The sequence below is a fragment of the Acyrthosiphon pisum genome, chromosome A1 (assembly GCF_005508785.2).
Source record: "Acyrthosiphon pisum isolate AL4f chromosome A1, pea_aphid_22Mar2018_4r6ur, whole genome shotgun sequence".
In the NCBI taxonomy this organism is placed as follows: Eukaryota; Metazoa; Arthropoda; class Insecta; order Hemiptera; family Aphididae; genus Acyrthosiphon; species Acyrthosiphon pisum.
In genome coordinates, this window is record NC_042494.1 from 167895960 (window position 1) to 167908798 (window position 12839).

At 27.8% G+C, this 12839-nt stretch overlaps 1 protein-coding gene across 1 annotated transcript; it reads left to right on the forward strand.

Annotated features, from left to right (window-relative positions):
* The first annotated feature begins 3489 nt into the window (after nt 1-3489).
* LOC100168565 (vesicular glutamate transporter 2) lies at nt 3490-8989 on the forward strand. Its single transcript, XM_001947274.5, has 10 exons — nt 3490-3734; nt 4228-4477; nt 5270-5352; nt 5517-5617; nt 6136-6253; nt 6329-6503; nt 6599-6804; nt 6904-7144; nt 8267-8394; nt 8462-8989. The coding sequence occupies exons 2-10, from the start codon at nt 4315-4317 to the stop codon at nt 8636-8638; spliced, it is 1392 nt and encodes a 463-aa protein (XP_001947309.2). The 5' UTR covers nt 3490-3734; nt 4228-4314; the 3' UTR covers nt 8639-8989.
* Nucleotides 8990-12839: the final 3850 nt, after the last annotated feature.

A 12839-nucleotide genomic window follows, 5' to 3' on the forward strand; every position in this document is an offset into this window, starting at 1 on the left:
TATTACGTGCATTCACCGGAGTACCGGAATTATTTATACGCCGCTTATCTATATTATTCGTCGATACGTTTATTTTGATCTATATTTAATTTCCACTGTTGCGTGATAACTATAATATCATGAATTTATTATTGTTAATATTATTATCTAATCTGGTGTGTTGTATTGTATTGTATTGTAAATATTTGTTGTCACTTAGTTGCCCGTTAAATGTATCAACTCTATATGACTCAAACTTTGTTCAATTCGTTATTTAATATTTGGTGTATGGTGTTCTAAATTTATCTTAACTTTTCCGTCGCCCCGAATAAAAATTCTGATTCGCAGCAGTACATTAATCATGTAGGTTAGATCGAGGACCCCATGCTGTTTGTACGTAAGTGTATGATTTAACTCTAAAGTATCAAAGTTATACCAAGTTTGTCGTATTCCACCTATGGTCGATTAATATAATCGATTAATACAAAATCCTATCCTAACCTAACCGTGCTAAATATCGAAATATTCCGATGAATAAAAAAAAACAAATTTAACCCTTTGTAAATTAATACAGACTAAACTTTGGAACTACTTATCAGATCTTCTTGTATATATTATATACATATATGTATATTGACAAAAGATAATAATACAAATCATCAAACATGTCCGATTAACCAATACCAACCAATGTATTATGCACCGGCGGATTTTCCTAAAATAGTCTTGCATATTATAAACCATCTCCGTGAAATACTCTTTCCTTTAAAAAAAAAAACCAAGAAGATCTAATAAGTAGTTCCAGAGTTTAGCCGGTACAGAAATTTTCATTTCAAATATTATAGTTGAATATTATAATATAATTTATATTTAAAAAGTAAAGCAAATAGTTTTTTATTATTATTATTATTAAAAACCCATGGCAATCATTTATAAACAAAAATTTCCATCGGAAATCTCAAAATTCCCGTTTGAGCACCTCCCGGGGTTGGTCCTCTCCCTTTTTAAATTAGCCTATCTTTTAAGTTGGACAAAATTACACAGTTTAAACAATTTTATCAAGATCGGTCTAGTAGTTTCAGAGTTTATCACGGACAAACATTGTGTCACGAGATTTTTATATAATATAATATATAAGATAATATTTGTTTCTTATATGACTGCAATAGTATATATTTCAAAAACGTATAAAAACAAACTAAGAATCATCGAAATATGCACTAAAAGTTGAAATATGCAATTAAAATTGTAAAATAAGCCTTTAAAATAGAAAAAAAAATGAGTAAATGTTGAAATATGCAAAATTATGCACTTAAAAAATTTGATTTTTTAAATCATTATGTCATGAAACAAAATGTTGTGCTCACTTAGCATACCTAAAAGGTTATTCAATAATATGATGTCCCGGTTTGGTGAATTTAAAATCTGGCCACCTATCTCTAGGCTGCTGTTAGAATATCGTGCACGGGATGAATGCCGTGTTATGATATGTTTTCACTAAAGACCGGATTTATATTCTCTTAAAATACCTAAAATATGATGCAAATATTCTCTAAAAACTCTTCAAATATTCTCATTATATTCTTTTAAAAATTTAAAAAATATGCAAAAATAATCGATAAACATCATTATTTCCTTTAATAAGCATTTTTTTCAACATTATTTTAATAGTTAGGTATAAATTAGGTATGGAAAGTTGCGTATTCTAATGGAATACTATTGCACTTTAGTAAGAGTTGGAAATGATAAAAAAAAGAAAATTTTTAATTTTCAAAAAAAAATTTCTGGTTGCCGTAATATTAAAATTAAAAAGCAGGTAAGTGGATGTCGCTCTGCTGTACAGTAGATTACAAGTGGGCCATTGTATAATGGTTGTATTAGACTTGAATTCAATGATATAATATCATTGTATAAGAAAAACGATTCTGAGCGGAGACGGTTTGTCAGTCTGGATATTTTATATTTTGTTATTATTTATTTTATCATGAAGTTGAATTAATATTAAAATATTATAATTTTTATTCGTTTCTATGGTGATAAACAAAGCGTTAGAAATTAAAATCCCATTTTTAGCGTTTTTTCGTAATTTTCCGGTGGTTTTTCCCGTGACATTAAATAACTATTGAGAAAATCGAAAAATAACCTCTCTAAAGTACCATCTTGATCCAATTTGCTAAAAGATAAGGTACTATATGTTGAAATCGAAATACTCCTTCTGGAAGAAATTTTGTATACAGGATATAAAAATAAAAAAATAAAAATAAACACCATTGTAGAAACAATATCGCTCCGCTCAGAATCTAAAATAAATACAAATTTTTTCTTACAATTTACGAAATATTCCAAAATATGTTAGATGGGTTAAATATTCTCTAGACCATGAAATATTTTAAATATTTAAAAAAAAACTTTTTTCTACGCGTTCAGAATTGAACGAATCGTCCACATGTTTTACTCTCGTAGACCCAGTAACGATATGTAAAAACATAAATGTATTATATTATTAATACAAACAGTCCCTACCGCGTTCGATTTCACGTCATGGCACATTAATGGTTTTTCAATAACAACAAAATAAGAAAATCGTTGTACGATAATTTGTTAATGATTTACAAGTGAATATCCAATATCTAATTTCGAACGCTCGTTTTTTGACTTTAAGTAAATTTTTTTTATGTTGAATGTACGGAACTTAATGGGAATTTAGTATAAAAATTTAAAATCTCAGTATTACCTGTATATAAAAATATTTTTAAGAATTTCTAATTAGAAGTTATTTTTCAAATGTTCGTGATTTTGATGACTTTTTTCAAAATTTTAGCTTCAGAAAAATTGTTGATTTACGTTCAACTTTTTTTAAATTTTCTCTAACAGAAACTTATGAGGAACCTTGTATGTGTAGAACGCTCTTTCATCCAACATCCGCTGAGAGAGTCCTTCTAATTTTCAAATCGAGGACTGTAGATACCTAGTATTTTTTATTGATTTTTAAAATATGACAAATAGACACTTGTACATATTTTGTACCTATATGATAATAATATATAGGTACCATAAGAGCATTATTTGATTATAAGTTGTTACTTATAACACTCGTACCATGTCCATTATATTATCATTAATGTAATGATTTTGGCGATTCGAATTTCGAGTCCAAGAATTAATAAGTGTACTATTTCGACAGGGTATAGGCTATAGGTAAACCAGGTTTAAAATTGTTTAAGTGGCTTTTTTGACTTTACAATGTTACCTACGTCTAAACTGAAAACATAATAATATTTTAGAATAGATTTTTATCGACACGTTTTATTATCTTACCGTGTATGTTCTATCGTCCCGCTAGAATGTGCGTAATCGTATTTTAAAAAACGTAAAACGCGATTACCGCCGTACTTTACCGTATGATTCAAATGCGATAAGTACAAAAATATAATATTAACGTCTGAGACGCATATATTTTTAACAGGTGCCTACTATAGTCCCTCACTCCATCCAAAATTGTTTTCCTCTTTATCCACGACATATAGTAATATTATGTTGTCGAATGCGATAAATGTATGGTATTTAAAAGATAATAATGTCATCAGCCATTATGAACTTTAATCATAGAGTTGTTTTTCCCAACACTGTACAATATGGATTTATTCATTTATACCTACCAACACTTCAGTCGGACCATCGTTTGCACACATCGGAAACGTACCTACTATACGTCTATACTACACACCCGAAATGTTTAGAAAACAATAATAAATGTAAGTGGCATATATTATTATAGTAAAGTAGTTATATAAATAGACGATTATGTAACATAATGGTGGGTACATGTTTTATGATTATGATATTGTTTAAACTATAGAGAACGGATTCATTATGTAAATATATAATTACTATAATTTATGACAGTTAGTTAATTTGACAAATTGCATTAGGTATTTAAATAATTTTTCTTGTTAAAACGACGTTAATAGGTATGTTTTAAAACATTACTGCAAACATTTGGAATTATAATTGTATAATATTTCTATTAAATTTTATTTTTGCTATACCTAATCCCCCTATACATACGTTTAAAAAAAAAAAAAATATAAAGCAAGATGGTTAAACATTTACCATAATATTAAATAATTAAAAACCCTATATTCACTGTTAAATAGACCGAACACGTTACCTGAGAAAAGGCAACAATCCCTGTTATTTAAAATTAAACATTATTTTTTTACATTTCGTTGTAAATTCTTTGTACAGTATTATAACAAAATATTTGAGATTTGACCATCAAAAAAATGCACAGCGTAATCCATCAGCCACCCAATTTATTATAAGAAGTGGAAGATGAATATCGGAGATGACGAAACCAATAGATGGAATTCTCCGTCTCAATTCCAATTACAAGAACAGCCATCACGGTGGTTCAGATTCATCGACATATATTTTGCCCGATTGAAAACTACATATTGGAACAGAGGATACGCAATAGTCTTGCTTGGACTTATTGGTGAATAATATATAAAAGTATTTTTCAATAAGTATTATTATTTATCCCACTGACGATGAGCACGTAAAATTTAATATTTCATAAAAAAAATATTGCTGTGAGTTGTCACTATTATCATCTGTCGGTAAAACGTCTATATTTTCAATTTGAATTCAAATATAAATATTCAGTTGAGGTAGAAAAGTGTAGAAATTCTTTATGGAAAATAGCAAATGGACTCTATGTTATTGATATTATATTATAAGCAACTCTTTGAGTATAATTGTCTTATAATACATTTTAATAATTAATTTTGTATTTATTATAGCTGAGTTCTCGTTGATAAACAATTGTAATTTATTAGGTAGGTTAGTGTCCTATCGCTCAGTGTTATTATTTTGAATTCATCCATTCAGACACAAAAATATTTAACGAGCAAACTATGTATATACTTAAGTATACAAAGTGATTAAACAAACATCACTCTGTACATAATACATATTATGTGTGTATATGTGTATGGTAAACTGTATGGTGTATTATAGATGTATTGTAGTACCCACTTTCCAACCTTTTTTGCTATGATCCCAATATCCGATTGTAAATGGGTAAGCTACAGTGACTGACCTGTGTTTGATAAACATTAAACAACATTATATTATTATACAAATAATGAAATAAAATAATCATTAGGTATAACTTATAAGATAAAAATATTTAAAACATAACGTATCGAATTTGGAAATTACGTTCAGAGTAGTGTGTATAAAAATGTCAATTATTCAATCGATTGATTGGATTTTTTTTCCATAGGTATCATAATTTCGTGGATTCTATTTGTTTTATATCCATATACGGTTCTTGTGTATTTGAAGGAACAAAATAAAAAAAATAAAGTAAGTGACTGCAGTTATAATATAATAACTATTATCAAATATTGGTATTTTAATTATATTTACCACTGATATAGCAATGCGCGTATCAAAAATATTCGATAATACCTAAAATTAGTAATTTCACATTTACCCATTTAAATAATGCTATATTATTATAATTACAGATTTACACTTCCAATTATAATTGCTCATCTTACAAAATGAATGGATATTTTATCGGTTTAATACCTGGTGGTGTTTTAGCAACTGTTTATCCTGCATACAAGTAATCGATCGATACTCTAATCAAATATAATATCCTTTTAATATTATAGGGCTAGGATTTATATATTATATGCAATATGCAATATGCAATATGATAAATAAACTATACATATACCATAATTGATATTGTTCTATTGGGTTCCAAGCCCGTTAATAAATAAAATAAAAATAAATAATGCGTGTATTTTCAATAAAATATTATGATAATATAATATACGTATAATACAATGTCTACTTTGAATATAATGATTTAAATTTAAAATAATTATAAAAAAAATGCAATACCTATTACTCTTGAGTTCTGACAAAAATATGCGAAATAAAAAGTAGGTACTTTAGAAGTTTCTGTAGTAGCTATATTTAGCGATTTTACCATCTCGTACAACCAAATCCTAGCATGGGTGCAACCACTGCAACCACATAGTTATAACAAATTAATTTACACAGATCATAGTCCTATCACATCCAAAAATTATCATGATGAGTTGTAGTGTTATAAATTTATAATGATATTTTCAGAATTTTTGGGGTATCTGTTTTCTTATTTTCGATTGGTCATATAATTTTACTCATGAGCATGAAATACTTGAGCGCTTACATGCATTGCTTCACACAGTTTTACATATCAATGACAATGGTAAAAATAACAATCTTCATTGTGAAGTGTGATTTAAAAGCACAAAGTAATGATGGCGTGTAATATAATCTGTAGGCCACGATTATTTTGTCGATTCACGGGACTTTGGCATATTCAATTCCACTGAAGAAACAGTCAATACGTCACGTTCCAATAATATTGTGCTGGATGATATTTAATGGTGGACATCTCAGTGCTCCTATCCTCCACGAAAATATTTGTATTTATTATACGTCAACTCTATTATTTGGTATATATACTTACAATTATTATTACCTTTTGGTGCTCTACACTTGGATAACAGGATAATAATCGGTATAAATGTATAATGTACTTAATTTATAGGTGTGATTGGATTGCTGTGGTACCTTTTTTGGCTGTACGCGTTCAATGTAGGTCGACGTCAGAGCCTGAACCCGCGATATTCTTCTAACTTACCAGACATTCCATGGAAATCGTTTTATACTTCAAAACCTTTGCTTGCGATTGCCTTATTATACGCGTGTGATGCTCAGCTTAATCAAACAATTGGAAATGTTTATCAGAACAATGTAAGTAGTTTTTAATAGACTACGAAGGGTTTATATTTCTGTTTTAACGAAAGCAATAATATAATATGTATCGTGCTTATAAAATATTTTACCACACAGGAAATGTCGGAATTGAGGAAATACACTATAATTGTGTTGTTGGTTTTCATCGTCCTGGCAGAATTAATTCCAGAAATCACGGTATCCATTCCCACCGTCAACGTCAGAAAGTTATGGAGTTGCTCATATTTTAGTACGATGGGCATATATTATTTTCTGAAAGCCATTTTAGGTTATAGTTTAAAAGCAAATAAAATATGGGGTTATATTTTAAAAGAAATGAAATATCTTTATATTTTTGGTAAGTATAAAATTTACCACCTATGTGGAACATACAATCAGGGACTGGAACTGTACCGAAATTGACCAGTTTTGGACCGAAACTGAAACCTATATTTTGATGTAGAGGTTATTTAGGTTTTTTCGATTCCAAAATCCAATAGTTATTTTATGTATACTAGTAGCTATAATAAAATTATAAAGTTAGTTATTAGTGCTTATTACTTTTTAGTAATAAAATATAATTATAAAATCATAGATTTATAAAAGTTTATCAACACTAAGAAATAAGAGTATTATCACGTGTACAATTTATTTTCGTAAAACAAATTCCAAAAATCCAAATTCTAATTTCCATGTAATCTATAACAAGCCTGGTACCTACCTGCGTTCAATTATTATTGAATCGCAAATCGTAATTCGCAATAACTAATTTACTAATGCAGACATTTTAAAAATAATAACAATTTTTACGTTTATAAGTGTTTTAGAGTAAATTTTCTTATAAAATATGTTCCTTAATTAATATGCCTTCAGAGCTGCAGTTATAATATTAAATACCTGATGTGGGTATTGCCTATTAGTTTAAAATTTAAATATTATTAACCAATAAAATAGTTAGGTATAGTGGATACCTAATCATGTTTTAAATAATATATTATAATTTAGGTTTTGCTAGTCATATACATTATACGTATTATATGCCAGTAAAGTTTTTTTTAAATCCTTCAATGGTATAGGAAAACATCCATAAACAGTCTGTAAATTATTGAATATAATAGTGTGTTTTAATGCGTTAATGATATTATATTGCATAAACTCTGAAATAGGTACACTTAATTACAATTAATACCTGTCATTAAATAGAAGTTCTTAATATTATGTTAATTTTTTTACAGTACTTAATTGATAAAAATAAAATAAAAAGCAAAAGTCAAATATAAAGGGTTAAAACCGGTATTAACCGAAACTTGATATTTTAAACTTGATATCAGAAATCAGAACCGGAACCGAAATTTTTGATTTTTGAGAACCAAAATCTAAACCCAAACTGATAAAATCATAAAGGTTCCAGTCCCTGCATACAATATTGAAAACTATTTTTATATAATTTTATAAACCCAAATTACGTCGGTTCTTATAGGATTCTACTTAAACCATTTAGATATTGCACCAAAATATGCTAGTTTACTTTATAGTTTACTGCTGACTATAAATTATATTTCCAAATTGTTGTGGGACAATGTCGTAAACACTTTATTCAGTACTTGGGTAATAAAATAGAAACATTTTTAATTTCTTATTGTTGTCAAATGAACTTAACCATATCTCGATATAGGTGCGTAACGAAGTCGAAACTGGTTTCATGATGGGGACAATATGTTTTGCTGTAGCAGTGTTTTATGACATTTTCGCTTCAGCCGAAGTACAGCCATGGGCAGCAGATAATTCGGTAGCAGAAAATCAACAAATGATGGTTGAAATCAATAATTTTAACAATTTACCACGTACATAACAATTATATAGGTATTATAATAATATGATTACTATTACTACAATGCTTGTTATGATGTAATAATAATATTATGGATGTTACCAAGACCCAGTTATATTAACCTAATTTAAGTAGGCTCCAACGACTTCAGTTGATTCAATTTTTCATTAATTATTAAAATTTTTTTTTTCAACTTAATAATATTTTCAAAATACTTTGTATTTACTTGGACTATTATTATAGACATTCAAAAATGTTGGCTTATATAATTTTTTTTTTATGTGTAAAATAAGTTTAAAAATGTTATAACATCCACATAAATCATAAGCTATTCATAGGTACGATCCAATAAATAAATATTTAAAAAAAACATTGTCACAGTTTTTTTTATAAAACATTTAAGACTATTGAAAGCGACCAGTATTTTCTTTGTGGTTTCGTGCATTTAGACCAATAAGAGGAATAAAAACCCACCCAGTAAAACATATTTGAATTCATTATTCTATTTTATAGATTATGTAGGAAATGGATTTTCAAATTTTTTTTCGGTAAGTAATGTTTTTTTTTATCAATTTTTTATTTTATATAAAATCTGTATTTTTTTAAATCATCATCAATTCTACCTAGTATATATAATATATTATTATCTTTTAAATTAACTGTATTTACATTTATATATAATTATTTACTAGGTATAATTTTATAATCTTAAAACAATCTCAGGTATAACAATATTGAATATGTATACCTACTGTGTCTTTTGGCATATCTGATGGTGAGAAGTCCGCTTAATAATTTGGTTTTAATAATATAAGGTGAGTTTTGAAATTTTTATTTTTTTTTTAGACTCATCCGTGTTGCACGGCGCCATGTATAGGTAATATATTAACGTACTGGTGTTGAGAGCATTTTAGATTAAATATTGATAAATATAAAATTATATTATATTATTTAGTTTTATCATACTTAGTTAATAGTTTCTATGTTTCTATATCTTATTTCTAGTCTAGGTACCAAAATTTACTGACTAAAATTTAATACTAAATACTAAATGTTGTTACTTGTTACATATTATTATAGTATAGCTATTACCTACTCGTACATAATTAAAATTTAATGTTTTATTAACTTAGAGAATAGTTATTGTTGAAAGAAAAATGCAATAATAACACCGTCGAATCAGCAATCATAATGTTCAAGGTCACCTGGACACATGCCTAAAATAAGATAATTATCGCAATAATAATATGATAAATAATTAAACTCATATCACAGAATAATTTTCTATGCTCATATTACGCATAATTTTAATCTACGCATGGCAATAACTTCGCCGCCGCGAAATCCACAACATTTGTGCGATGACACACACATCGCGATCATCCACAAAAACGTAATTTTTTCGCAGAATGCACATAAATATTTCATTAATTATTAAAAGTGATTAATTCACAAAACAAATTTTTTTTTTAAAAATTATTCACACCTGCACCACGATGTACGAGTAGCACACGTAGGTATATTACGTATGTTTTTTTTATGCGTGCTACTCAATATTATTTTGTTATTATTATTATTATTATCATTCGTCAGTATTTGTGTTATGAATATTTAGTTAAGCAGCTGACCAGATCTGAGCTCCGCTTGTAATACCGCGCGTAATAATTATTATTGTAATTTAACAATATTTGTACAAAATATTTATCATCGTATTATTGCGTATTTCTTTAATATTATTATGTCACATTTGTTACATACATTGTCAGGCACATAATATTATTATATATTGGTGCTGCAGATTTATACATTATCATATTTTTGCATATTGCGCCAAACGGCCATAATTATATCATCAAAAATTCCAATTGAATTATTATTATTATTCTCATTATTGTTGCTATTGTTTCACAATTTATTGTTCTACTACAGGACTACCGAAGTAATATTAACAAAAATTGCAATTTGAGTTATTATTGATTTGTCGTAGACCTTTTTTTATAGTGCTATATCACATAGAGGAACAATATAGACTAAAGGCGGACCAGGGACCAGGTTGGTTATTGTCACGATTAAAGGTAGTATGGTTGCACAACGAACCATAATAAAGTGATGCTTCGAGTTTCCTTGTTATCACAACGATTAGCGGAACCGAGCACGGAACTCCAAGCGTTTAAATATTGAATCATATAATTTGTATGCCTATAGTAGTGGCCAGTACTTCATTTTTACGCTATCAGCGCTAGTAAAAGCTTCTAGAGTATCGTTGATAATAAAAGAAACTATGAGCATCATTAAATTGTTTCTTATCATAGTTCGTTGGTCAACCATACTATCTTTAATCGTGGTTATTGTTTTCAAATATTATAGGTGTAATTAATAAATAGATGTGTGTCCAAAGTGCGCGTATTAAAAATTACATGCGCCTGTACGATTTCAATATTATGTTTTAAAGCTTATCTATAGTAGATGATGCATCTGTGAACTACATTTATGTACTCTATACATTAGTATAAAATACATGTACCTATGTCATACAACTTACAACACAATTAAGTTTTCAAATGAAATTTTTTCGGCAAATTTAACATACTGTTTTACTAACTATAAAATACATTTTGATTTTTTTAAATTTGATCTAAATACTTAGCTATGAAAAAAATTACCCGTCGCTGACGACTGTGTCTGGTAGATATGAAACATCGAAACTACCTATAGCTAATTTATTTAGAAAATATTGTACATAAATTAATAGTTTATTAAGGGGCCTCGCTATGGCATTGATTTAAGAAGAATCATTTAGGCAATTTCTAATCTCGTCGTCGCCACTCGAGATCTATGTGTTAGTCGCAAATGATTATTAGTGTGTGTGGCGTCCATACGGGTCAATTGTAGCGGTACGGAGGGCTCTCGGACGTACTCGCACGCACACGTCAATCTGTAGTATTGTGATCATGAGAAAATGTTTATTTTTCATTCAAACCTACGATTCTAATCATTAGAACAATACGTCGCAACGACTACCACGAATTGAATTCGGACAAAATATTCTTTTTTTTTCACAATATGTACTAGAGATCGATCGAGGCACATTTTTAAAATTGTATTTAGTTAGTAAAATATATAAGTTGGAAATACTGAATTTTTTTGAATTTTTTACAATTTTTATTTCAATTTAAATAACAAAAAATAAAAATGTGGCTCGATCGTTCCCTTAGGTATACAAGGTGATTCTTTTATCAAACAACACTCATTATTTCAATAAGTGTAAATTATTTTAAAAATATTTTCTTACATACTTTCAAGTCGCTTATAAAACAAAGTTTTTCTTAAAAAATTATATTTTTAAATATTTTTATCCTTATAATTTTTAAGTTTTTTACTTTTTTGAACGACAACATAGGGTTTTAATTTTATATTCCAGAGCAGAATATTTTTCTTAATATTTTGATACATGAAAATCGAATTTGAGGCGAGTAGTTTATGAGTTATAAATATTCAAAGTTTAGAAGAGCGGAGTGGAGTGGTACGGGGTTACCCCGCAAAATTTTTGTCCACTTCTCCGCTCATCTAAACTTTACTCACTTTACTCAACTTACACTCATCAAAAAAGTAAAAAACTTATAGAAATATATGTGTAAAAAAAACAATTTAAAAAAGGTTATAACTTTCTACTTTAAAATATGTGTCGTGTGCACCTTGTCATTGAGTAATTCATTCTAATGTAATATGTATTGAATTTGAATTCTATAACAAATTTAGAATCATAATAGCAAACGAAAAAAGATTCTGAACAAAGTCTGTATGCTTGACTATAATATTAAAAGCAGGGCTTAAAATTTAAATCAAAAATAATAATACCGTTTACCGTTATATGGATATCAAACGTTATGATCGAATGACTGTTTAACGTTATATAGAATTTAAATGTTATTAAACTTAAGCGTTTAAACGTTTTAAACATTTAAACGTTATGAAGCGTTTAGCGTTATCTGATAGATATAGCTTGTTTCCCACACAAAACAGAATAATTGAAAAATATAATATTACAAAAATAACCATAATATATATTATTTTACTGATGGTTATAATTTTATAAATATATTTTTTTCAGGCAATTATATGTTTCAATCGTTTATCGTTTCTGTTTCGTTATCCGTTATCCGTTTTCAATCGTTTATCGTTTAGCGATATGTTATCCGTTAACCATTTAAATCGTTTATCG